Raw genomic sequence first — 26993 nt, 5'->3', positions numbered from 1 at the left:
TGGAATTCGATATAAGAGTAGGCGATAGTGCTGCTGCCCGGGCACAATTTCCCTCATAGCACACTGTATGGCGTATGCCCGTCTTCATTAGCCCAGATTAGGAGCAGTACAGTAGGACGTTCAACCCCATTTCATTTCATTTCTCCATAAGAGACTATGACAGTTAGATCATATTAGCTTTGTTGAAGTCCTTATAACTAATGAGGCTAGTTATAACATGATGTGAAGAAAACTTTGTCTTTCTGTTATTTCAACAAATTTGTAGTACCTTGTGCTGATGCTCGATTGTCAGTCCAAAACATTCCAAATGGACAGAACTGCAATCGTGTGACTGGGAATTCAGCCCTGTCAGTCCCCACAACGTAGGTGGATTGAGTAGAATCGTGACGTAATTAAACACAATGAATATGCTTCAGCTGTCATGGTTGATTGAGGTATTTCCTTGTGCAGTCGGCACATGCATTCTAGCCCCAAATCTCCATTTTCAATTGAATGTCACTATTTTTGGGTTTGAGCATCGCCCATATGTTTATTAAACTTATGTTTCAAAACAAAACTGTAAATTAAATAAATACAGATGAAGTTACTGTGGTAGGCGTAAAAAGGAGGGGAGGTTGTGGTGGCCCAAATCTCTCTACAGGTTATATCCATAACTGTAAATTGTTAAACATACATTATGCAAGAACTAAGTTTGCCTATTGCAGGTCTTTCTTTAGGCCTCAAATGTTATCTAAATTATTAATTAGACTTTTATTAAGGTGACAAGACCATAATCAACTTTCGATGCCATCTTATGTGTCGGATTTTCACTGGATTTGAATCCAATCTGCTGCTCAATTCTTATTGATGATTAAATCCAAGAATGGATAATCAAAACTATGTTTTTTATTGTACGGAATTTAGCAATAATGACCGAGGCTAGGCCTAAAATTCAATCGCTAATATCTTGGTTCTGAAATTTTTTAGCAAATTCCCTTTACATTATCTAGTTTTTAACTATTATAGTGAACTATGAGCTCTTTATCTAATCTTCCATAATGATCCTTTAATTACAAACTTTGTTTGAACATGTACCAATATATACATGACCTCACATCTGAAATATTCACCATATTGAATTTCATTTCCATAGAAACAATCAAGATTTTATTGAGAAGCTGCAATGACAAATATGATTATTTAGGAGAATGTACTATAAAAACAAGTATTTTGACAACAATACAAAATAATTTTGACATTTGGACAACAACATAGAATGATTTTGACATTTGGACAACAACATAGAATGATTTTGACAACTTGATTAGATACAAGCCTTAAGATGGACAGATCTGAGCCTTGCATTAGTTAAAGGGCCAATCTCGATTATATTTTTGGAGAATAAAACTGCTTAATTTTGTGTTAAAAGCCCTTAAAATCCCCTACCTTAGGGCCAAGCAACTAACTCAATATACGTGGATATGTTTTCAAGCAGCTTAAACCTGCCAGTCTTCATTTGGAAATGGAGACCATTGTCCCAAGCTGTATTATACGGCTTCTGCGAGACTGTTAAAATCGGGATGGTCCCTTTAATAATTGAATAAAATCAACACCAGATTTTATATGTTGCATTAAGTAATTTATTGCAAAAATAAATATATAATACATAAATCATTTGTATTTACAATTGAATATTTATCAAATATTAATGTTACAATAGAAAATTTGATAATGTTTACTTTGGCACATCTTATACACATTGAAATTGACATTCAGTAGAATAGTTGAAAGCTAATATTATCTACTATAAAGCTAAATATTGGTTGTATTGTATAATACAATAAAATCTTCTATCAGCAAATTTCCCAAACCCGTCTAGATAATTCTCCATAGGAATTAGACTAGAAGACTACAAGTTATTCAAGTTCTAATTAATGTTTTCTAATTGAAGTAAATTATATCACATGATGATGGGGTATCAGGAACTATACAAAAAGCACTAATTTAAATATATACACATCTAGAAACTATTATCTACAATAGAATTAAAGATAGACAGTAGAAAAATAGACATAGACAAGAAATAGACAAATAGTCATACATGTAGATCATGAAAACAGATATAGACTAGAAATAGACAAATAGTTATACATGTAGATCATGAAAACAGATATAGACAAGAAATAGACAAATAGTCATACATGTAGATCATGAAAACAGATATAGACTAGAAATAGACAAATAGTCATACATGTAGATCATGAAAACAGATATAGACTAGAAATAGACAAATAGTTATACACGTGGATCACGAAAAAAATTAAAAAAACATTCAATGTGGATCACGTAAAAAAAACAAAAAACATTCAATGTGGATCACGAAAAAACAAAACAAAAAAAACATTCAATGTGGATCACGAAAAAAACATTCAATGCCATTTTTTTAGTATTTTTTTCCATTACAAAATGTACAATGCTTATAGAAATTTTCAATACAAAAATATAAAACTTGACAAATTGATATATATAGTAGGAAAATTACTTGTAAACTCTGTATCAAAAGTGATACATAATATATGTATAATTGATTAGTTTGAGACTTCTTATTAAGGCATAATCTTTGTCACAGACAAATTGTATGAGATCATTGCTATAAAAATTTGCTATAAATGCTACAAAAATAAATTTGAGATCAAAAATAAATAAGCATGTAATTAATATAGGCTATATAATATTGCCCCAAAAAATGAATTACTTGATACGGCATACATACAGAACCATACAGTTGGGTTTGAAATATTAAATTTCTTAGCACAAACACATTCCAACAAACAAAACACAAATTATAGCACAATTATTTTCATTCAAAATTCATACACTTAGCACTTATTGCACTATTATGATAACGACTAGAGAGATGAATGACTTAGGCCAAGCCAGCAAAATGTCTTTGATACAGCAACGGATAAAACTTCTGGAATTGTTTCAACTTTTGTTTCTTTTCTTTGAGTGGAAGTTTAATATCATCCAATATGGTGTTCATAATTTCTACAATGGCCAACTGTGTTTCTTCATACGTTTTCTTTTCATATTCTTCTTTCGAAATTCTTTCACAAAATGTTGATTCTGAAATATTTAAAATAGTCCATTATACAATTGGTAACATCTAAAACAAAATCAATTTCTGGTGAATCAATAAACAGTCCAAATACACTTTATATAACTTTACTAGTTAAAAAGGTTTCCGACCCTACTCCTTGTCACTTACAACCGGGGAATCGAAATCACACCAGTTGACTCAATGACAGACCTTATGATACTGCCGGCACGTGCTAACCATTCGGCCATCCAACCAACGCCCCTGTAATTTTTCGATTTCATAAGCTATCAAATAGTCATATTAAATGAAAACTCACCTAAAATCGGTAATGGATCACCAGTTTTGAGGCGATATATCTTCAAGGCAACTTTATCTTGAACACTTTCAGGTACTCTGAATATATCTGATAAATTATCCATCATGAATTGTACAAATAAGGTACTAAGATTAGATGACATCACTTTATGTTTAAATATAACATCAGAAAACAGTTGTAGAACGATCTCACCATTACTGCCCTGGAAAAAGGAAACAAAGAATTAATATAAATTATAATTTCGGATTGTGTCAATCTGTTTAACGAAAATACATATGGCTTGATTTAGACAATCTTGGCTTAAAAAAATAAATAAAAAAAAATAACACACTAATATGGATATACTACTTCTGAATTTTGTTAACATGCTACGTTTCAATACTCATACAGGTATCGTTATCAAGCAAATAATGGTTATATATTATATCTTTCATCTTGTTAATCAATTTTTTGTTATTGTTGTATCTGCTAAATGGCTTCCAAAGTGGTTATCTATATATTGCACTAAGTTTTTGATAATTAATCATTAGTTGCATGATAACGATACGTGTATGAGTATTGAAACGTAGCATGTTAATAAAATTCAGAAGTAGTATATCCATATTATGATATTAGTGTGTTATTTTTAGTGAAATCTATTTCTATATGTCTTATAAGGATTAATCTTGGCTTAGGTTAAAATTTAGTAAAACCAAAGAGAAGTGTTACATAGGCCAAACCAACTTAATGTTTTGTTCTTCAGGGTCTTGAAAAACAAGCAGCCACTTGAGGCTCATGAAAAATGTTTTATTTAGAATTTTAAAACTTGAAAATGTGCAACTAATAGCTTTTGAGTAGAGTAACCCAGTAACTTTTTGTTTTTAAATTATTTTTCCCCGTGAAATGGGACACAAAAATTAGGGGAGAGGGAGAAATGGGGTTTAAAGTCGGTCATAATGGGACTAACACATGGTTCAATTTTTTTATTTCAATAATTCGCTTGTGCGTAGGGGTCTTTATCAGTGGGGGGAAACCGGAGGACATGGAGAAAACCCACGAGGTTCGACAGGCAACCCTACTCCTTATCACGTACAACCGGGGAATCGAAACCCCACCAGTTGACTCAATGACAGGCCTTATGATGCAGCGCGCACATGCTAACCATTCAGCCACCCAACCCCTTACAGAATTTACAAGGTGTTCCTGAAAAACAAAGGTTCAAATTGGTGAGGCCTTATTCTTGTAATTTACGATACTGTAATAGATTGAAATGAACCTACCTGTTGATCAAGTTTTAAAGTGTGATCTTTACATACAGCATTCATAAACTTTAATAATCGATGTAGTTCTTCTCGTACGGTCCATGGTAATAATATCATATCTAATTGTAGGGCTTGTAACGCTACAGATTCACGTTGAGAAACAATCAAATTCAAAATAGCAAGATGGAGGTCAACAAATCTGTCTGGCAAAATACACTCTGATAAGTCTCTGTAATGTTTGGCAATAATATTGAAAACTTTGTTCTTAGCTTTGGGATTAGATTGTCGAAGGCAGTCATCACTCAGCAAGTTCAAACCTTTTGGTAAGCACTCGATACAATCATAGCCAGCGTGCAAGACCGAATCTTCAAAAACTGGAGCACTACCCTTATATGGTGATGTGTAGCGTTTGGCAATGGTATTAGAGATGATAAGGTTATGGCGTGGTTTTTTGGCAGGTTTTTCTTCGGATAGAGGACCATCCACAAAAGATACATCGACTAGGGTGAGTAACTGGGCTAGGGCTGTTTCCTTCCAAATCTCTTCAATAACTGAAATGATAAAAAAAACATTACGATTAAAGGACAAAAAAATAAAACATTCTCTAATACATGTATATATAATTCAATTTAGACATTTGGGTTAATCAAATATTAAAATATCACAATTAAAGATACATTATGTAAGATTTAGATAAAGAGGCATGACCATTCTTGCTTTAATAGCTCAAAAATAGATAATGTAAAATGAAAATATTGAAATTTTCATTCAAATTACTTTATTCTGAGCCAAGTTATCACTGTTTGTAGTTTTGACACTGGTATATTCGGGACTTGGCCTCGCTTTCTGATGCCATCGAGAGTTGATTATGGTCTTAATAAGTAAATTAATATCTAATTAATAATTTAGATATCATTTCAAGCCTAAAGAAAGACCTGCAGTAGGCAGATTTAGCTCTTGCATAATGTATGTTTAATATAAAAGGTTCTAAATTGAATTAAATAAATACTGTGAAATAAAATAAAATATATTCAAATGATGTGGTTACCAAGCCTGGAAATAAGGCACCTGTCACAGACAATGTCAAGCACAGATGCAGGCTTTGTCAGGCATATAACCTCTGATGCCTGTCATTTTGTCCGGCACTGATTTGTTTTTTTTTGTTATTATTAATACAAGTCCGGCACTAAGTTAAAAATGTCAGGTACTATTTCATTAGTGCCTGACATTTTGTCAGGTACATCTCAAACCGTTATTTCCAGGCCTGCAGTCCGGTATGCGCAAATATCGAAAAGAACCAAGATCTTTGGGTTATAAACATGTATTTCAAGTTTCATCAAAATTGGATCAAAATTGTGACCTCTAGACTAGGGTCCACAACCTTCATACAATTGATAAATAATTTTACGATTAATATAAATACAAACCTTCATTTGGTATATCTAAACAATCTTCGCGTAATGATTTATCAGATGATGTGGAGTAAATGGAGGAAATACTTTTTGATCTCATCAAACCACGAATACTTGCTAGAGCTGGTATAATATGACCATTTCTATCTACTGCTATAGGATTACATATATCATCTCCAACTAAATCTACTTCACTATACGCCATCCTATAAAAATACAATACAATTTATATTAGAGAGAGAGAGAGAGAGAGAGAGAGAGAGAGAGGGGGAGAGATTGGGTTTAACAGCCACTCTACACAAACTAGGTCATTCCGGGACTAACACATGTATGTAAATTATATGTTAATTAAACTTGTATCAATTAAATCTAATCAGTGTCAGCAGCTTGAATTATGATTATATCAGTACGATAAATAGACATGGGGTTTAACGTCCACTTGACAAAAACTAGGTCATTTCAGGACTAACATAAGGTTCAATTTTATTTCAATAATTCGCTTGTGCATAGGTGTCTTTAGCAAAGGGAGGAAACTGGAGGACACAGAGAAAACCCACCCGGTTGGACAGACGACCCTACTCCTCGTCACGTACAACAAAGGGGATCGAAACCACGCCAGTTGACTCAATGACAGACCTTATGACACGCTAACCATTCGGCCATCCAACCCCCTATTTCTATAATATCTGAATTATTTAATATAATTTAAAGGTTTGACTAATACTTACTTCATTCCTTCATCCTTTCTACCTAGATCATCAGTTTCATCGTACATGGATAAATCATCACAAACATCGTCATCATTTAAACTATCTTTATCATCTTGTAAAAACTTATATAATTTACCACTACTGTCTTCAAATATACGTTTACATTCACTAGCACGACATCCGGCTGGTTCAAATACATTCTTATCCATTAATGTCTGACATAACTGAAATAATAAATATTATATAAACTCTACTTTTAACCAAAATTATGAATACTCTAGCCAGTACTGAATCAATACCATGTGGGCGAGTCGACTAATACCATGTGGATGACTCAACCAACTAGACTTTTCATGTGGACGAGTTTGCTTGTGGACGAGTTGACATGCATTCTACTTTTTGATTGAGCTGATCTGGTTATGGATGGTATAGCTGCCGAGCATTTAATGGAGAAAAGTTTTATAATTTGGTCACACAAAATTAATTTTTAGTTCTTTGTGGTTTTGATTGAGCTGATCTGGTTATGGATGCTATAGCTGCGGAGCATTTAATGGAGAAAAGTTTTATAATTTGGTCACACAAATAAATTTTGAGTTTTTTGTGGTTTTGATGAATAAATATTGACTTGAGTCCTATGAACAATGTTTTCAATAAAATTACAACCAAATATTTTCTATAATACAATTATTCTTTTCTCAGAAGAAATAATAAGTAAAATTTTCTTATCAAGTACAATTTTAATAGGTTTTCCCAAAGAACAAGAATTCTGTTTGGTATGGCCCTATGTGAGTAGTGTTTTAAATTAATACAATTATACATTGACAGCCATTAACCATTAATTGTTCATTAGGTGACACTGATGGTTAATTACACATGTAATTAAATGACCTACATTTCTTTAATTTAAATGCAAGCTTATTTAGTTTAATTAAACCAGATATTTTAATTACCTTGGCTGCTTTTTCTCTCGATAAATCATTGTTAAATGTATCTCTATCATTTAATAAATAATGTAATACAACATCTACAGCATCAGCTCCAGTAAAACAATTATCATATTGTCGTAATTTATGGCGACGTTTCTTCAATTCTACTCTAGTTTTAAGGTGGCAAATAACCTCATTCCATATTTGTGTTGCACGAAACGGACCTGAAATGAGAAAAAAATATGAAAATATATTTCCATAATGACTTCCTTCTATTATCCAAAAAACAAAAGAGCCGCACTTCTGAGCTAGAAAGAAGAAAGCCTCCCTCAGATATATCTTACACCAAAGAACATTCATTCATTCCATCTAAATATTTGTTTGTAAGCCCTAAAGTCCACTTCCACCGAGGTTGATAACACAGATAATGCCTCTCCACCTTAATAGCTCTGAACTTCCTTAGAATACTAGGTTCTCACAAAGAATCTACACACACACACACTTTATTTAAATTTGAGAATAGCTTATTCATATCCAAGTATTTCAAATTCACCAAAAAAACACCATCCATGCATTCTGTGTACTTAGAATGCCTTATTAAATCCTCTATATAAATCATTAAAACTAGGCTGTATATATTACACATGTAACTACCTATTGTTTGAGAATGCATCACTGTATATATATAATATCCTTTCTCTGGTAAAACTCCTAGTAAATGACCACATGTAAGTGTAAGAGAGACACTGAAACCTTAGGTGGTCCAGAACCATTATATAGACAACAGTCTTAATCTGGGCTCATCCAATAGAAACCAGCTTCAAAAACAGAAAAAAACTACCCCCTATTTTAATCCTCTAGTCAAGATGGCTGGTTAAACAAACACCTCTGTACTAATTAAGCCCATGTTAATAACCCAGTTAAATATTTACATTAAGACTTGTAGCTTCTATAGATCTTAGCCTCAAGACAATATCACTACAGATTTAGGGTGGGATTAACTTGCAAGCTTTATGCAAGAATGGTGTGTGAACAACATCTTAGTTTTTAGATTATCTCACAAAATACATCATCCTATTACTACATATTGTAGTAATTGTTCCATTAAATTTCTCTAAATCTAAAAATACTTATCACAATATCCATACATACGTTTGTAATTAAAGATCAGTGAACCCATTTGTAAGTTTATTTCATTTTTTATTAATATATACAAGTTCTTTTACTGAATAAATTTAATGGGTTTTAAAGTCAGAAATGAGAAATTGAATAGCTTATGAAATTACAGTATACACACAAGACCAAAATAAGGAGGGAGGTAATATAGATCTAGATTGTTCCTCAATCCTTTTCTGAGAATAAAATATTGTCTATAAAATTAAAATAAAAAAAAAAAAGTTGTATATTGTTACCGGTATATTTACCTACATCACCAGAGATGTATACATAATTGTTTATATACATCCTAGAATTACCTATATAAAGATTTGTTTCCGATAAAATAATTTTGATAGCATTATTTTATTTCTGACTCAAAAAACTAAATATGGAAGTACATGTAAAGTTACTCTCTCTTTAACATGCAATGTTTCGATCATGGCACTCTCGTAGTCTTTACCATCATTTGTTTGATTAAGACAAATATACCATCATCGCAATGTTGCATACTAATAAGCCAGTAATTGTAATTCCATATATATTTATTTTTAGTGTGTTACTGTGTAATTACTAAAATGCCACTCAAAGAAGAAATTATTTTATTTGGTATAAAGTTTACACATCTTGATCCCCCCCCCCCCCAAATTAAAAACTGACAGCAAAATAACTCCTAAAAATAGTAGTTTCTGAGAGTGGGTGAGTTGGTGTTATTTAAAAAGTATATTTGACTATGTTAGAGTTGGTGAAATTAAAAAAAGATAGCCTTAGATTATAAGTGTTTAATTAGACCTGTACTATAAAATTAACTGTCCAGATTAACACAGGATTACACAACATTCTGCTTAATTACAGCCAGGCAGGTGAGCAGTCTTTTGATGTTTATCATCAAAGGATAACACCTTATTTTTTCAATATAAGTTCATCAACCCCCTTGAGATTAAATACTATTAAACATAGATTTTCTTGGGAATAAAGATTTAAGTCAATAAGTTTTAATGTTCTTATGTATTTGAACTACTTAAGCGCAATCTAAACCTTTTAGTTAAATATACATTTGACCACCATCAAACATAAATCATAGGCAACCATTATTAAAACCTAGGAAACCACAGATTTATTTCAGTCAAGGCAGTCTAATGGTTGGGTATCAATAGTAATATGGGAAGGATATATTTTGACCAATCTGAGTATTTCATTTATTCTTCCCATTCAGTGAAATTAAAAGGCATAATTATAGAAAACTGAACCTGACAGTCAAGCTCTTAGGAAACTTTAGTGTTGGAATTTAGAATCCTGTCAATTGACCAAATTGTGACAAACGCTATCGGATAATCAAGGGCTACCTTTGAATCTATTTATCTGTGTGTGAAATAGTCTTATTTAATGTCTGCTTCCACAGAAGCGATATCATAGATTGTTTGCTGATATATCCAATTGAAATGTCAAACTTAAACCTATGAAGACATTTTCACCTTTTTAAGAAAACTGAAGACATTTTAACCCTTTTAGAAAACTGATCCTGACAACCAAGCTCTTAGAAAACTTAAGTGTTAAAATTTTTGAATCCTGTAAATTGATCCAACTGTGACAATAGAAATCCAATAATTGAGGGCTACCTTTGAATCATTTTATCATAGGTTGTCAAGGTTTACATGTTTGCTTATATGTCGCCATTTGAAAAGTCAAACATGAAGCTATGAAGAAATTTTCACCCTTTCTGTGTCAGAGAGAGCATAATCAGTGTCAATGTAAAGTAGAAAACAAGGCAACAATCATGGTAGAACAGGAAGAACCTGTGAAGATGTTTTTGTAACTGACAGACTGTTTTAACAGTTAGAATCATGGAAAACAAAATGCTGGTGTGATCATCTATTGTCTATTAGTTGGTCTATACCATCACCTTGTCATTGTTATAAGGACTGATCTTTGAACTCTTATAATATAGGATACCTCTATATCACCTTCAGGCTATTACAACATACATGATACATTCTACAAACAACTCCTATCTCTTATATTTTATTAGGGAATTATCAATTTGAGCTCATTGTTTTCTGTCTTTAATAGTTAAAAACCTAACATTTCACAGTTTCATTTTTTTTAATCTAAAAAGCTTTACAAAAATGTTTTCTATTTGAGGAATTTTGAAATTTAGAATCCCTTTCCATTCTAAAATATTGTGAAAGTTAACTTAAAATTCCAAACGCAATATCATTCCAGGGATATCAATCTAAAAATGGTTTCGGTTTTGTTCCTGTATTCACTAATCTGATTAAATACAGATCTATAATTCGATTTGGTTTTTTATACTTTCGATGGCCTCTACTACATGAAGATCTGACCAGAAGTAGTGGGAGGTCGCATCAGGGGTCATTATGAGCGTTTATTTGACCTTATGACGCCAGATATTTGATTAACCTCTCTGCACCCAGCACCAAATATAAATTTGGGTAAAAAAATTTCATGTGCTTCTTTTTAAACTGACTGAATCCAAGTTAATATTTTGATTTTTCTATTCTTATTTAAATGTTTATAATCGTGGATTAAGCTATGAAAAGTTAGATATTGTCAAATGAAGATCCGCAAGTTTCTATATCAGATATTGTCAAATGATTATCAGAGACTTTAAACACCACTAACTTACATTAATCTAAAGTCATAAATTTAAAGCCCGCAGACAAAATCTATTTTTTGAAGCATGTGAATTTGCTTTTTCATTTGTCACAAATTAAGCGTGAAGATACTTTTATTACAGTGAAATAAATGATTTAAAGAGAGTATGTAATACTTGAGTGAACAATTTAAAACCCTGAAGGATAGACATTTAAAGTGTAAATAACTACATCAGCTTGGTCTAGTAACTACAGTGTTTTACCTGTATTGTTAAAGTGTGATTTTATGACACCTGGGTTACATCCCATAAAACCACTAATACGAATAAAATACATCCAAAAGAAGTCAGTTTGTACTTTCTTAATGACACAATGGTTTTAACCTACTGCTAAAACTTCTCAATAAACTAGTCAATTACATTGATATTTAATGAATTCAGGTCATTTTTTGGGGGTGACCTTCTCAATTTATTGTTAACATGCACAAAGAATAGTACATGTGTATCTCCTTTCAAGCTTATTGTAAGAGATTGGCTGACAAGTATGGTACATGTGAGATTGGCTGACAAGTGTGGTACATGTGTACCACCCTAGGTATCATGTTAGTTATTTGAGGTGAATATCCAACCCAACTTTAATGAATAATGAACACATGTATGTAAATTATATGTTAATTAAACTTGTATCAATTAAATCTAATCAGTGTCAGCAGCTTGAATTATGATTATATCACTATCAGTAGGATAAAGAGAGAGAGGGGGGGGGGGTTAATTTCCACTTGACACAAACTAGGTCATTTTGGGACTAAAATATGGTTCAATTTTATTTCAATAATTCGCTGGCGCGTAGGGTCTTTAGCAGTGGGAGAAAACCAGAGGACCTGGAGAAAACCCTCTAGGTTGGACGGATGATCCTACTCTTTGTCACGTACAAGCGGGGAATCAAAACCACAGCGCTTGACTCAATGACAGACCATCTGATATAACCATTAGGTCACCCAAACCCCCAGCAGGATAAATAAGCAGATCAATAAAACCTATTGTGTTATAAGTTTTCAAAGCAAAAACAGTATTATTTATTGCATGTTGCTAAGAAATTTCCTCAGGATTTTGCAGTGTCGTTCCCGCTAGTCATTGGTATAGGACTAGGGGCCCAGGATAGCACAGTAGGCCTATCTAGCTGTTCAGATGTCACGATAAAAAAAGGGTTTTGTTTACACATTGGCATGCCCATACAAAAACTTGGCGACAAGAGCCATTGACAGTTGAAAATTCATGAAGAGTTCTCATTAGACAGAATATTTTCCTCATAGGACATTGTCTTCATTAGTCCATTCATTAAAATAGGACATTAAATCCTAAATTTCATCGTTATTGTTAGATTTTAAGAGAAAAAACAAACTTAATTTGTTTGCCCTTTTTCCTTGCTTAATTTATGGAAAGGTAGTAGTAGTACTACTACGTATATATAATAACCCCTAAAGAATTAGAAAGCTCATCTATCATATTTGACTTGTCAAAAGAATATTTCCTACAGTTCATTCTTAACTGTGTCAAAACACAGAAGTTTAGTTGGGTATGGTCTATGCAAATATATATGGATACAAGGTCAGACTCCTGTCGTCAAACCCGCAGTTCCTTGCCCTCGGCTTCACTACACTACTGTCTACAGACAGTCATTGCATTGATAAACTTTTTACTTCCGACCCGTGAAATACGAATCTCCAGCGGTTTCAGTAAATAAGACATACGTACCCATACTGACTTTAGACTCTCGTAACACGGTACCTCTTGTAAATCTAGATAATTGTGGTGATGCTTCCCCAACATACGCCATGGTTATTTTATATGTTTATCAACACTCAAGAAAAACAATTCGAAAAGGCCCCGCTTTCTTTCCCACAATGCTCTCTGATATTACTATTTTTAGAAAGGTCAGCGTGTCACAACAGGTGCGTGCTTGAGCACTATTTAGTATACTTGATTACCCACTATGGAACTACCTTCTAATCTATTATAGCAGTCATGATTACAATGTTTACCTATGAACCATTACTTCATCAGATAATACAATGATTAATTTAAAAGTTTTAATTAAATCATTACTAATCACTTAATTCTATTGTGTGTTTTGTTTTTAGTTTAATGTATTTATTATGTCGTTTGAGATATATTCACGTTAAGATTTCTACTCCAGACTGGCAGATCAGACGACGCAACTCATTATTATTAAAACACTGTCTGCATGTCACATCCCAGGCCAGCGTCTAATGAAATTTATGTGAAGCTTACATTTTTTTCCTCCTTATAATTGAATGACTGCTTAGGAAATATATGGACAATGAACTAAAAAAAAAAAAAATAAATAGGGAAAAATAGAAAATAATAATAAAATATTGTGAGCAAAAGGGGTTTTCACAAATATCAATTTCAATGCAAATATTCGTTATATGATTTAGTGGTACTTGACAAAAATTTAATTTTGGTCACAGATACTGAAATTTTAAAACCAACAGGTTTACAACAACCAAATACTTTATGTATTTTGTAATATACAAAGAAAATGTCTAAAATCTATTGTTGGATATGATGATAATTGGTTATTATTAACGCTATTGTTTCTAATTATTATTAGATGAGTGATGATATTAACTTGAGATCTGCTTGAGACTGACAGATCAGACGACACAACTAATTGTTAATGAAACAAATGTAATTATATCACAGCAGGTAGAAATGATTCCCCCCTCTTCCAACAGACACACACACGCGAATAAATAAAATGAAAAACTTTGTTCCAATTCAAATCCTACATTAAGTTTTAAAAAAATCTTGTTATATACAGTTGCGGATTAACTCGTGGATTAAGATATTAGCTATTCCTCAAAGATTAATTAAAACTTAGCTAAAACTTGATTATATTCTCCCTGTAATCCTATTATATGTGCACTTTAATACTCCATATATATTGATAATTTTAATATAAGTTTATATCATTTATGTACTTGCTTTTGGGAAGCCGATTTATATAAGTGTTTGGCTGGTTTCAGTATCCTGTGAATAAAATATTGTTAAAAAGAAAAAAAAAAAAATTAAAATAATGAACACATTTGTTTATTTTATTGACTATTGAATTAGACCAGATGAAACATATATTTGTGTATTAATAAGCCTGCCCAAGGGTTCTGTATATTTACCATGAGTTACTATATGTATATTCACCATGAGTTACTATATGTATATTCACCATGAGATATTGTGGATATGTTTAATTAACACAACAAATTGATGTAGTTTATATGTGTATCTACTGTTGTATAAGTCACATTAGAATTGCCAGATATTGCAACAGTCAGGGAATAAATGATAAATGTGTGTAGTTAATATTCAAGATTTATTGACTTTCAAATAAAAAATTGACAAATGGGTAGCCTACTTAAACAGCGATTATTTCCAAACTTAATTTTACTTTTTGACTGGATGTCCCTGCCCCCAACCCCCATTAGTGATGGAAGTCAGCAGTAAATTATTACTTCTTATTGTTTCTTAGATATGAATTTGCTTGAGAAATGCTCATGTTATTTAAATTCCAGACTGACAGATCAGACATTACAACTCATTATTTTTTTATATTTAAAACACCTTCAGTCAGAATACAAATGATCCTTACAGTAAAAACTTTAAAATAATTATTTTTTATAAGGTATAAAGTATGTTAGAATTGTTATGACTTGTACCAACCAAGTCATTATGAAGAGGGCAATCTATTGAAAGTTACATAAGTTATCAGATCTTCTAAATTACATGATTAACAATATTAATTTTGTATATGTTGTGGGCATTTTGGATTATGATTATCAATAAGGAGATGAATTATTAAAGTTTATTTAACATGTCTTCAATCCTTACTATTAATTGACAATGCATGTTCAGCTACCTAACATGAGTTTTATCTAAATAGAGAGGGAAATGGGGTTGAACGTCCACTAGACACAAACTAGGTAATTTCGGGACTAACATATGGTTCAATTCTATTTCAATATTTCGCTTGCACGTAGGGGTCTTTAGCAGTGGAGAGAAACTGGAGGACCCGGAGCAAACCCACGAGGTTGAACATGTGACCCTACTCCTTGTCACAGTTGACTCCATAACAGACTTTATGATACAGCGCGCACATAATAATCATTCAGCCATCAAACCCCCCTTATCTAAATAAAATACTGTTTAAATTAAAACAATTAAAGATCTGAACAGACATTGAAGCACATGCATCACTGAAATGTTGTGTAACATATTTGATTACAGAATCTTCTGAGTAAACTTTAACATCTTTGCTTAACTCAAACATCTTCTTTGCTAAACATTTGGAGTTCGATAGTTCAGTGAGCATGGCTAACAAAGGTTTATGCACACATCAAAGGGGAAACACCACATTAACATAAGGGGTAACTTCACATTAACATCAAGGAAATATAACTGGTACCAGGATCAGGATTCTCGACTCAACTGTCCTGTGTTTAAATCTCTTTGTAGACTAAGAACTTGGGGGATTTCTGGGGCTGGATCCAACTTTTCAGAGGATGTGGCACCTGAGGGACGAGCTATGGAACTGTGTCTAGATATTCTAGTGAGCTTATAAAAATTTGATGGGAATGCCTGGTGTCTGCTAGAATCGGTATAAGCCTGAATCTATGATTCTGTCTTAAGAGTAATAAGATCAACAAATATTTGGCCCCACTAACAGTAGGAGTTAATGTTTACTTGACACAATCTAGGTGATTTTGTGACGGACATCTGGTACAATGGGAGGGAACAGGAGGAAAACAAATTAAGCAGGGAAGGCGATCATACTCTTTGTCATGTACAAACTTGATATCGAAACTACACCACTTGACTCAATGACAGACCTTATGATCTAAGCCACACACATTAGACCACCCAACTACCCAATTCCCATGAGCCCGAAGGAGTCTGCCATTCTGTTTCACTCAATGTATTATAGCGAGGGAGAAATGGGGTTTAACGTCCACTCAACACAAAACTAAGTTACTTTGGGACTAACAGTCACTAACACATGGTTCAATTCCATTTCAATAATTCGCATGCGCATTGGGGTCTTTAGCAGTGGGAGGAAACCGGATTCGATTCCTCGGTTGTACGTGACAAGGAGTAGGGTCGCCTGTCCAACTTTGTGGGTTTTCTCCGGGTCCTCTGGTTGTCCCCCACTGCTAAAGACCCCTATTTAAATAAAATTTAACCATATGTGGGTCCCAAAATGACCTAGTTTGTGTCGAGTGGACATTAAACCCTATTCTCTCTCGCGTATATTTCAGCATCAATAATAAATTCAAAACATGCAAAAAGTGATAAACAAAAATATTTAATGAATCACATCTTTTGATTCATAAATCTTATAATAATAATATATACACAAAACATAGTCATTTTAGATGATTTTAACATTCATGTAATTTGTGCATGTGTAATAATAATAAAATGTAATGGAAGGATGGCATGAGATATACTAGTATAGAGCATTTATAAATAACTTAAAACCAGAACATAATGGTAATATTACACAATAATATTATTATTATTATGAAATATACTAGTATAGAGCATTTATAAATAACTTACACTAGAATATAATGCTAATATTATACAGTACCTACTGAATACTATAATTAGATAGAAAACAAAAAGTCACAGAAAGTTTTTTTTATACATTGTAAAACATATGGTTTCCTACCGTACATACAATACATATATTATAGTCATACATAAACCCTTATATTTAACATATAAATAAATTGTTAAAATTCTAGAATGAATCACTTGAGATTTATTATTCCAAATGCATGTAATGCATAAATCATATATGTTTGAATGTTGGACTGTGTGACATTTTAATTTAGGAGGTATGAGAAAATGTTTGACAGGAGTAACATATTTTAATCCAGGCAGCATGAGAAAATGTTTGAAAGTCATACAGTGTAACATTATAATCTAGGAGGTATGAGAAAATGTTTAACAGGGTAACATTTTAACCTAGGAAGCATGATAAAATGTTTGAATGTTGGAGAGGGTAATATTTTAATCTAGAAAGTGTGAAAAAATATTTGAATGTCTTTATAATATAGGTTGTATGAGAAAATGTTTGAATGTCTTTATATTTTTATTCTTGGAAGCATGAGAAAATGTTTGAATGTCGGACTGTAACCATTCTAATCTAGAAAGTGTGAGAAAATATTTGAATGTCTTTATAACATAGGAAATATTAGAAAATGTTTGAATGTTAGACATTATAATATTTTAAGCTAGGATGTGTGCAAAAATATTTGAATGTCTTTATAATATTTCTATTCTTGGAAGTACGAGAAAATGTTTGAATGTCAGACTGTGTAACATTCTAATCTAGGAAGTGTGAGAAAATATTTGAATGTCTTTATAATATTTTTATTCTTGAATAGTATGAGAAAATTTTTGAATGTTATAAAACTATAAAATGATAACAAAAACAATAACATTTACAGGAATAATCAACATAACAATGATATAGCAAGTAATACAAAACAATAGCAAAGTGGTCGAAATTATACACACAAAATACTTAATAACAACTAAATCTTATAAAGTTTCCCAAACAACATACACAAAGCTTGTATTACAAAAATTTCTAATTTCAAAATTTCTGTTCTAGAACTTTACATTTTCTATCAACTCCTCAAGGGTTTATTCTATAAAATGGTAAAACATCACTTGGGGAGTGTAGTATTTGAAAGTATTTGTCTCACTAGGGTTCATTCCTTTAATTGGTGTATAAATTGTAGAGATTTTCCTTGGTAACATAGTCTTATTATATTAGAAAGGTGATCGTTCATTCCTTTAATTGGTGTATAAATTGTAGAGATTTTCCTTGGTAACATAGTCTTATTATATTAGAAAGGTGATCGTTCATTCCTTCAATTGGTGTATAAATTGTAGAGATTATCTTATGTTTTTTTAGAAAGGTGATCGTCTATGTTCCTCTATTTCTTCACAGATAACATCCGGATTATCCTCACCTCTACAGCCTGTTATATCACATCTAGTCAAATAAAAATAAATAAAAACTAATTCAAATATTTCAACAAATTGGCTGGAAGGACAATAATGTTTATAATAGTATAGGCTATTTCAGAAAATGTCCAATGAAAATGATCAATGAAATGAGGTTTAACGCCCTACTGTTCTGCAACGTCAGGGCGAATGAAGAACTTTTGCCTGGACAGTGGCACTATGGCCTACTCTTATATCAAATTCCAACTGTCAAAGGTTCTTTTACATGCACACCAATGGGTAAAAAGACCTAGGTTTCTCGTCCCATTTGAATTCAGAAACAGACATCCTTTCTTTAACAGAGAGAGAGAAATGGAGTTTAACGTCCACTTGACACAAACTAGGTCATTTCGGGACTAACATACAGTTCAATTCTTTTCTTTAAGACCAATGAATGAATATAGCAGAAAATAATCATAATAGGAGCAAATTATCTTTCTATACCTCAGAATACGGCTGAAACAATAAAATGGGGTTTAACCACCACTTGACACAAAACTAGGTCATTTCGGGACTAACACATGATTCAATTTTATTTCAATAATTCGCTTATTCTTTAGCAGTGGGAGGAAACTGGAGGACCCAGAAAAAACCCACGAGGTTAGACAGGCGGCCCTACTCCTTGTCACATACAAGCTGGGTATTGAAACCTCGCCAGTGGACTCAATGACATACCTTATGACACAGTGCACACATGCTAACCATTCAGCCATCCAACCCCCTGCTGTCAGATACTAGGTAGTACTCAAGTAGAAAGGTTAAGGTACAACATATGATTATACAATTCATCCACTTATTGTAGGATTATTATCCATACTCTTTTATAAAGTAAACTTAACTCTTTGGTCAAAAGCTTATGGCAAGGGCAGTAACTTATAAAAACAAATGCAAATATTGATCTTGACTTTTTGTTTATACATCACCCTGCTTTGAAAAATTTCTCCATATACTATTTTTGCAAGCCTGGAAATAAGGCACCTGTCACAGACAATGTCAGACACAGATTCAGGGTTTGTCAGGCACTGAACCTCTGATGCCTGTCATTTTGTCTGGCACTGATTTGTCTTTTTATTGATATTATTAATACATGTCTGGCACTAAGTTCAAAATGTTAGGTTCTATTTTATTAGTGCCTGACATTTTGTCATGTACATCAAAAACCGTTTTTTTCAGCCATGGATTTTTGTCTATTCAAATATGTTCATCATACTCGGTTTTAAGGTAAAATACTTACAATTTGGAAACCTCTGCTAACTGAGCTAATCCTTCATCTATAATACGTTGATAAGCTAACTGTAATCCTTTTTCTTCCATCTTCAGTAAATATAACTCAACTGTTAATGGAGAAGTAGCCTGTAAAATAAATAGTATTATTAATCATACAGACAGAGAGAGGTCTGTATCTTTGTTTTGTGGAAGAGAGCAGCAAGAATTCTGCCGCACCCATGTCTTTTCTTAGATGACATGTAAGTGGCTTGTTGTGCGAGTTAAATAAAGAAGTCAGTCACCATTATCAAATATAAGTTTAAAATGACGTCCAGAAGTTAAAATTTGAACGAAACATGTTTTATAGTACTAACTTGTTTAATTTGAAAATGTGCAACTTTTCAATATAGAGTGCCAAAATTTAAAACAAAAAGATGTCAGTCATCGTTTATCCCCCAAAGCATATGTATACTAAACCAAGCAATATAAGACGAAATGCAATAGGCTGTCATTTGTTAACATATATCCATGTATTATGTATTATTTATATCTATTTATTATTTTGTATCAAATTCTCATCTCTTGTCTATGTCCAAGAATTCCTGTAAGTTAATCCCCGGTTGTACGTGGCAAGGAGTAGGGTCGCCTGTCCAACCTCGTGGGTTTTCTCCGGGTCCTCCGGTTTCCTCCCACTGCTAAAGACCCCTACGTGCAAGCGAATTATGTAAATAAAATTAAACCATATGTTAGTCCCGAAATGACCTAGTTTGTGTCGAGTGGACGTTAAACCCCATTTCTCTCTCTCTCTGTAAGTTAATAAAGAATTATTATTATCTATACAAAGATTGTTCATAAGGGAGGAGAGAGACAGATATGGGCATTAATGTACACACGACACAAACTGACTATTTCGGGACTTACTTATGGTACATTTCATTTCTATAATTCACATGCAAATAGTGCTCTTTAGCAGCAAGACGACACCACTTCACCCCTCCCCCACACTAATAATTAATATTCACCTTAACTTGTGCCAGTAGCTCACTTTGTCCAAGTATTTCTGGCATGATCTTTAGAATATCTTTAGTAAATGTTGTCTGACCCTCTGCAGGCATCAAATTAGCTATATGACACCTCATGGCCTGCATGGGCAACTTTTGTAATTTTTTGGGCAATACTCTGAGCCTGAAATCAGAAAAAAAACCACTCTAAATTCATGTAGTTCATTGATGGAAGATCATTAGAAAGTAATTATTTGTATATTTATCTTGTTAAGAAAAAGAAAAGGTTTAACATCTCATTAAATCAATATTTCAACAATCTGTTTAAAATACAGATCTATATTTCATTTCGTTTATACTTTCGATGGCCTACACTGCATGAAAATCTGACCAGTTGTAACTATAGGTCACGTCAGAGGTCATATGAGCGGCTTTTGACCCTACGACATTTGATTAACCAATCAGCGTTATGTTTCTAGTGGGTTACCCACAGTTCTGTACACCTCACGCCAAAAACTTGCAGTAACAGACCGTTTCATTGGCTAATCCATCTTATCATCCAGAACGTGGGTAATATTACAACTCTTCCAGATCCTAGTGTAGTAAAGACAAGTAAAACGAAATTTTGAACTATAAAAAACAAAACGAAATACGATCTGTGTTTTAATCACTAGAGACTAACATTGTTATTTTTGTATGATACAGTTATGTTTTCCTCTGATAGCAGCGTTTCAGTCAAAGTAGACCTTTTATGTTACCAATAAATTATCAGTGAGATAGGTAGCCAGGCAATGAAAAATACGCCCATAGCAGCATAATCCTTCGAGCAGTCGACAAAGGATATCACATATTTATTCTTTTGTAGGTGTATTTATAAGACACTGATATCAATTTAATATAGATCCGATGATAACTTTTGTTACACAAAGGTTCAACAAGGGACATAAATCTTAAAGTTATGAACAGAAATTCAAAGGCTTCTTCATTTTACCAACTGAATTAATGCATGTGAACTTAATACAGATTGGACAATAACTTTTGTCATTAGAGCGTTCACGAGGTTCAACAATGTAAAATAAGGGCCATCACTCTAGAAATAATGTACGGAAATTGCTGAAATTCAATAGGCTACTTCGTTTTACTAATTTAAATAATCAATATAAACATAACACAGATCGGATGATAACTTTAGTCGATGAGCATTCACAAGGTTCTAAAAAATGAAACAAGGACCGTAACTCAAGAAGTACATGTAATTAATGACAATAGTTGAAATTAAATAGGCATCTTTGTCTCACTGATGTAAACAACATATATAAATTTAAAAAAAGATCAGACAATAAATGCAGTGTGTAGAGTGTTCACAAGAAATTGTGGACCACCGAGGGACGGATAGAAGGAGGCGATGGGAATAAACAACCACATTTCCATGGATGCGGGCGTATAAAAATAGGTGTCTTTGTCCCACTACTGTAAACAACATATATAAATTTCAAAAAGGTCAGATGATAAATGTAGTGTGTAGAGTGTTCACAAGGAATTACCGACAATTGATCGACGGACAGACGAAGACGACAGTAATATACGACCACATTTCCATGGAAATGAAATGAAATGGGGTTTAACGTCCTACTGTTCTGCTCCGAACTGGGCTAATGAAGACGGGCATTTCCATGGATGTGGGTGTATAAAAATTAAAGAACAATCAATAATTACCTGTCTAAATGAACAAACTCGGCATTACCATAATCAACAAATAGAACATATACTAGACTGGATTCTTCTACAACTTCTATAACAATACCTCTATACCAACAATCATCAACACTATACTGTGCTGAACATACATTACCTAAATAAATATATACATAGCTAAATCATTACAACCAAATCAAATTGGGTTTAATATCCTACTTTTCTAATCCACTTGGGCTAATGGAGAAGGGCATACATTATGCTATGAGGGAGTTTTGCACATATTCTTGGGGTTTTTTTTTGGACTCATTTGAGCGACTAGTCATTGTCATTTGCAAGGGCCGGCATCCTGCACCACTAAGCCAATACGAGGATCGAACACAGACGCTCCATGTTAGCAAACCAGCGCCACACTCATTGAGCTATTGCGGTTCCCAATTTTTAGAAGAAATCAAAAATAGAATCGGGTGTTTAAGATAGTAGGCATACCGTTCATCCTGATGCATACAAACTAGATAATACTTATGAGGATTTCGATTTAATATTCTGGATACGATTACCTTTCAATAATTCTGTTAATGAGGATTAAATGCACAACTACAGCCCATTAGGGTCTTAAAGATCACAAAACATCATTTTATTCTTAACCACATCAAAAACTGCTGTAACTACCTGGTTTAGGTAAGAATGTCCAGCGATGACTTTGTGGGGCTGAATTATTTAGATCTATAGATAAGTCTTGTAGTTCTATTAAGTTACTGTTGACACGTTGAGCTTCAACTCTATAATCTTCACTTCCAATAGTAGCATCTAATGCCACATGTTGACAATATACCTGTATTAATATAACAAAATAACATTTTTTTTTTTAATAAAGAAATATTTTAAAGCCATATGAGTTTTGGTGATTTCACGGCACAAATATTAGATCCAGAGTTGTCTTGACCTAAGACAGTGACAAAACCAATAAGGTATTAAACAAATCCTCCCCCCCTCCCCCATCCCCTAGCAATTACATCATTACAGGATATGTGTCCTTTAATAGGATGAGAAAAATACAAAGCCTTTTGCAATCTGATTAAAATACAGATCAATATTTCGTTTCATTTTTTATAAACTTTCGATGGCCTACACTACATGAAGATCGGACCGGTTGTAGCGATAGGTCGCGTCAGAGGTCATACGAGCGGCCTTTGATCCTATGACGTCAGATATTTGATTAACTGATCAGCATTGATGTTACTAGTGGATTACCCACAGTTCCGTGCAAAACACGCCTAAAGCTCGCCGTAACAGACTGTTTCATTGGCTAATTTCTCACATCATTCAGAACACGTCAATGATAACAACTCTTCCAGATCCTAGTGTAGTAAAGACAAGTAAAACGAAATTTTGAACTATAAAAACGCAACGAAATAGGATCTTTGTTTTAATCAGATTGAGCCTTTTGCAAACCCCTTTTCATGGTGTTCATCAACTTCATTAGATAAAGGTTAGTACCAGCCTCCCATTACTTTAATAAAATAAACAAACAAGAAGTCTTAATAGCCTTAATTGCCTATAGGTTTAGAGTATTAAAAATTTCACTCAAGAGAATGTACACATATTTGTCAATCAAATCTATAAAGATCTTTAGGAGTAAAGCTTGAAAATGCTTAAATGTTTAAACAGGACAGATCACACAGGACAGATGTGATGATATAATCCCTTTGGATCGAAGGGCTAAAAATAACAAGCCAACAGTGAGGCTGATGTCCCCCGCCGAAATTGCAAAATAAATAGATGACACATATTAATTAATCGCACATTTATTTTTTTCACTAAGTTTCATCACTCTCTATCAGATAGAATCAAGATTATCTTGTCCCAAACCATCGACAAATGAAATCGATTAGCTCTGCTTAGCTTCAGCTCGAAATGTTAATTATTGAACTCAGTCAAGACATTCACCTAATGAACATCTACATATACATCAAGTTTAAACATTCACCTAATAGACACCTATGCCAAGTTTGAACATTCTACCTCAATTAGAAGGAGAGTTATTGTGTTCCAAAGTTTCTACCAATCAAATTGCTTATCACTCTGCTTACCCTCAGCAAAAAATGTTCATTATCGAACTTAGTTAAGGTATTCATATAATAAATCTATACACCAAGTTTCATCAATCTCACTTAATTAGAACTAAAGTTATCGTGTCCCAAAGCATCAACCAATCAAATTGCTTATCTCTGCTTACCCTAAGCGGAAAATGCTCATCTTCGAACTCCATCAAGGCATTGACCTAATCAACACATACACCAAGTTTAAACATTCTAGCTCAATTAGGAAGAGAGTTATCGTGCCCCAAAGTATCAACCAATCAAATTGCTTATCTCTGCTTACCCTAAGCGGAAAATGCTCATCTTCGAACTCCATCAAGGCATTGACCTAATAAACACATACACCAAGTTTGAACATTCTAGCTCAATTAAAAGTTATCGTGTCCCAAAGCATCAACCAATCAAATTGCTTATCTCTGCTTACCCTAAGCGGAAAATGCTCATCTTCGAACTCCATCAAGGCATTGACCTAATCAACACATACACCAAGTTTGAACATTCTAGCCCAATTAGGAAGAGAGTTATCGTGTCCCAAAGCATCAACCAATCAAATTGCTTATCTCTGCTTACCCTAAGCGGAAAATGCTCATCTTCGAACTCCATCAAGGCATTGACCTAATAAACACATACACCAAGTTTGAACATTCTAGCTCAATTAGGAAGAGAGTTATTGTGTCCCAAAAAGTGTGACGGACAGACAGACGGACGAACCCATTTTAATAGTCCCCTGCTTTCTTTGAAAGGCGGGGGACAATAAAATAGTAATTTTCTTACGAGATTAGGAAGTTCAATATGAGTGACTAGTACGGGAAACTTCATACCACATGGAAATGGCTGTACAGGTTTTAACGGTAAGGTAGAATCCTGCAATATAATATACATACATATAAAAGAAATTGGGTTTTACGTCCTACTCTTCATCACCGACTGGGCTAATGAAGATGGGCATACATATACCATCTTCCATAAAACATCATTAAATCTTACAGAACACTGGACAGGATGATCTTATCATGATTTTAATTAATTCATATCGCGTTAGTTCAACTAACCCTGACAAACACTTTTAGATTTATCAACATGTAAAATCAGTCTACAATGTCTAACAAGAGGTTGCCATGCAAGATACATCCACATTTTGCAAGAGATGGACAGAGAACAAGCTAAAAAAAACCCAAAACAATATGATTTTTCGTACAATCAGCGGCTATTATCCAGGACGTTAGGACCTGATATGCGACAATATCAAGATCTTTGGGATATAAACATACATTTTAAGTTTGATCAAAATCTGATAAAATTAGTGACCTATAGAGCGTCCACAAGCTAAAAATGTGATTTTTCATACAATCAGGAGCCATAAGCCATGAAGTTATGGTCTGATACATGCCAATATCGAAAGGAACCAAGATCTTTTGGAGGTAACCATATATATCAAAGTTCGTCAAAGGGTGTCCACAAACAAATTGTGGATGGACGGACAGGGGCGAATAAGCATGCTCCCACTTTTAATGAATGAAATGGGGTTTAACGTCCTACTGAACGGGCTTAATGAAGACAGACACTATTTATGAGTAACTAAAATGTATTCTCAAAACATACAACGGTAATGAGTTAGCTGTATTTAAATATGAGGTCGAGAAAGTTCATCAGGGTTTTCCGACGTGTTCCGCCTTGTCAGTGGTGCATGACGGAGGACCTGACAAGGACAGCTGTCTAGTCGTTTGGATGGGATGAAAAACTAAGGTCCTGTGTATACATTGGCATGCACATTAAAGATCCCTTGGCAGTTGGAATTTGATATAAGAGTAGGCCATAGTCAGAGCAGAACAGTAGGACATCAAACCCCATTTCATTTCATTAAATTATGATGTAAGTTTTCATCTATTTTCTCTATCTCACATGTTGTATACTGTAGGACTAATCACCTTTAATATATTTGTTATCTTGGCACTAAAATTACACTCTATTGACAGATCATCTGTACTATATACAGCCTCCATAGATATAAGTTTACCAGCTAAATCATTTCCATCAGGTAATCTAGCTGTTATCATTAATAAATTATCTACTGACACATCCTACAAAATATCATCATAAATCATTTAAATTTATGTACAGTGGACTCTGTCACATCTGACATCTGAATACTACGACATTCTGTGAAATCCGACATCATTTTCATGTCCCGATTTATTTCCTGATTACTTCAACCAATAAAGCTTTGAGTAATTCTTATTCTGAAAATTCCAAATTACGACATCAATTAGCCATTTGACAGAGTCCACTGTATTTGTCTGCATATTTTCCTTACAGTTACATGGAATCTTGATCATAGCATGGAATTTCCTGCATGGATAAACTTGCTATCTATGCTTGCTATTTAGGCCAAGCAAAAAAAACCTCAATCTAATTCTCAGACAATGCTTCCTAAAAAT

General features: G+C 33.3%; 2 protein-coding genes across 3 annotated transcripts in view; both read right to left on the bottom strand.

Annotated features, from left to right (window-relative positions):
* Positions 1-1610: 1610 nt before the first annotated feature.
* Positions 1611-13414, bottom strand: LOC126809718 (DEP domain-containing protein 7). 2 transcript variants are annotated; one of them, XM_050534463.2, is made up of 7 exons: positions 13209-13414; positions 7709-7908; positions 6777-6982; positions 6064-6254; positions 4655-5187; positions 3396-3597; positions 1611-3105 (listed from the first exon to the last, which is right to left on the bottom strand). In XM_050534463.2, the coding sequence occupies exons 1-7, from the start codon at positions 13288-13290 to the stop codon at positions 2906-2908; spliced, it is 1614 nt and encodes a 537-aa protein (XP_050390420.1). In that variant the 5' UTR covers positions 13291-13414; the 3' UTR covers positions 1611-2905. The 2 variants fall into 2 exon arrangements, with proteins under 2 accessions (XP_050390420.1, XP_050390421.1); XM_050534464.2 differs by lacking the exon at positions 13209-13414 and adding an exon at positions 8339-8607.
* Positions 13415-16814: 3400 nt separating this feature from the next.
* The window catches only part of LOC126809707 (RING finger protein 17), a 41962-nt gene continuing 31783 nt past the window's right edge, over positions 16815-26993 (bottom strand). Inside the window, exons 34-40 of the mRNA XM_050534443.2 lie at positions 26484-26636; positions 25330-25419; positions 23126-23288; positions 22475-22610; positions 20780-20942; positions 19786-19904; positions 16815-18540 (exon numbers count right to left, since the gene is read on the bottom strand). Coding sequence (XP_050390400.2) covers positions 18456-18540; positions 19786-19904; positions 20780-20942; positions 22475-22610; positions 23126-23288; positions 25330-25419; positions 26484-26636 — 909 coding nt within the window. The 3' untranslated portion in view covers positions 16815-18455. The remainder of the gene's footprint in view (positions 18541-19785; positions 19905-20779; positions 20943-22474; positions 22611-23125; positions 23289-25329; positions 25420-26483; positions 26637-26993) is intronic.

Source organism: Patella vulgata, chromosome 2, assembly GCF_932274485.2.
Source record: "Patella vulgata chromosome 2, xgPatVulg1.2, whole genome shotgun sequence".
Lineage (NCBI taxonomy): Eukaryota > Metazoa > Mollusca > Gastropoda > Patellidae > Patella > Patella vulgata.
Note: the sequence above shows the minus strand (reverse complement) of the source record. Positions and strands in the feature narration are given on the sequence as shown.

Excerpts from the sequence above, each read along its gene's own strand:
- LOC126809718 (XM_050534463.2), bottom strand. The coding sequence starts at position 13,290 with ATGGCGTATGTTGGGGAAGCATCACCACAATTATCTAGATTTACAAGA. Across the intron at positions 6,255-6,776 it reads AGAAAGGATGAAGGAATGAA|GATGGCGTATAGTGAAGTAG; the intron begins GTAAGTATTAGT and ends GTATTTTTATAG. Across the intron at positions 3,598-4,654 it reads CTTTAAAACTTGATCAACAG|GGCAGTAATGGTGAGATCGT; the intron begins GTAGGTTCATTT and ends TCCTTTTTCCAG.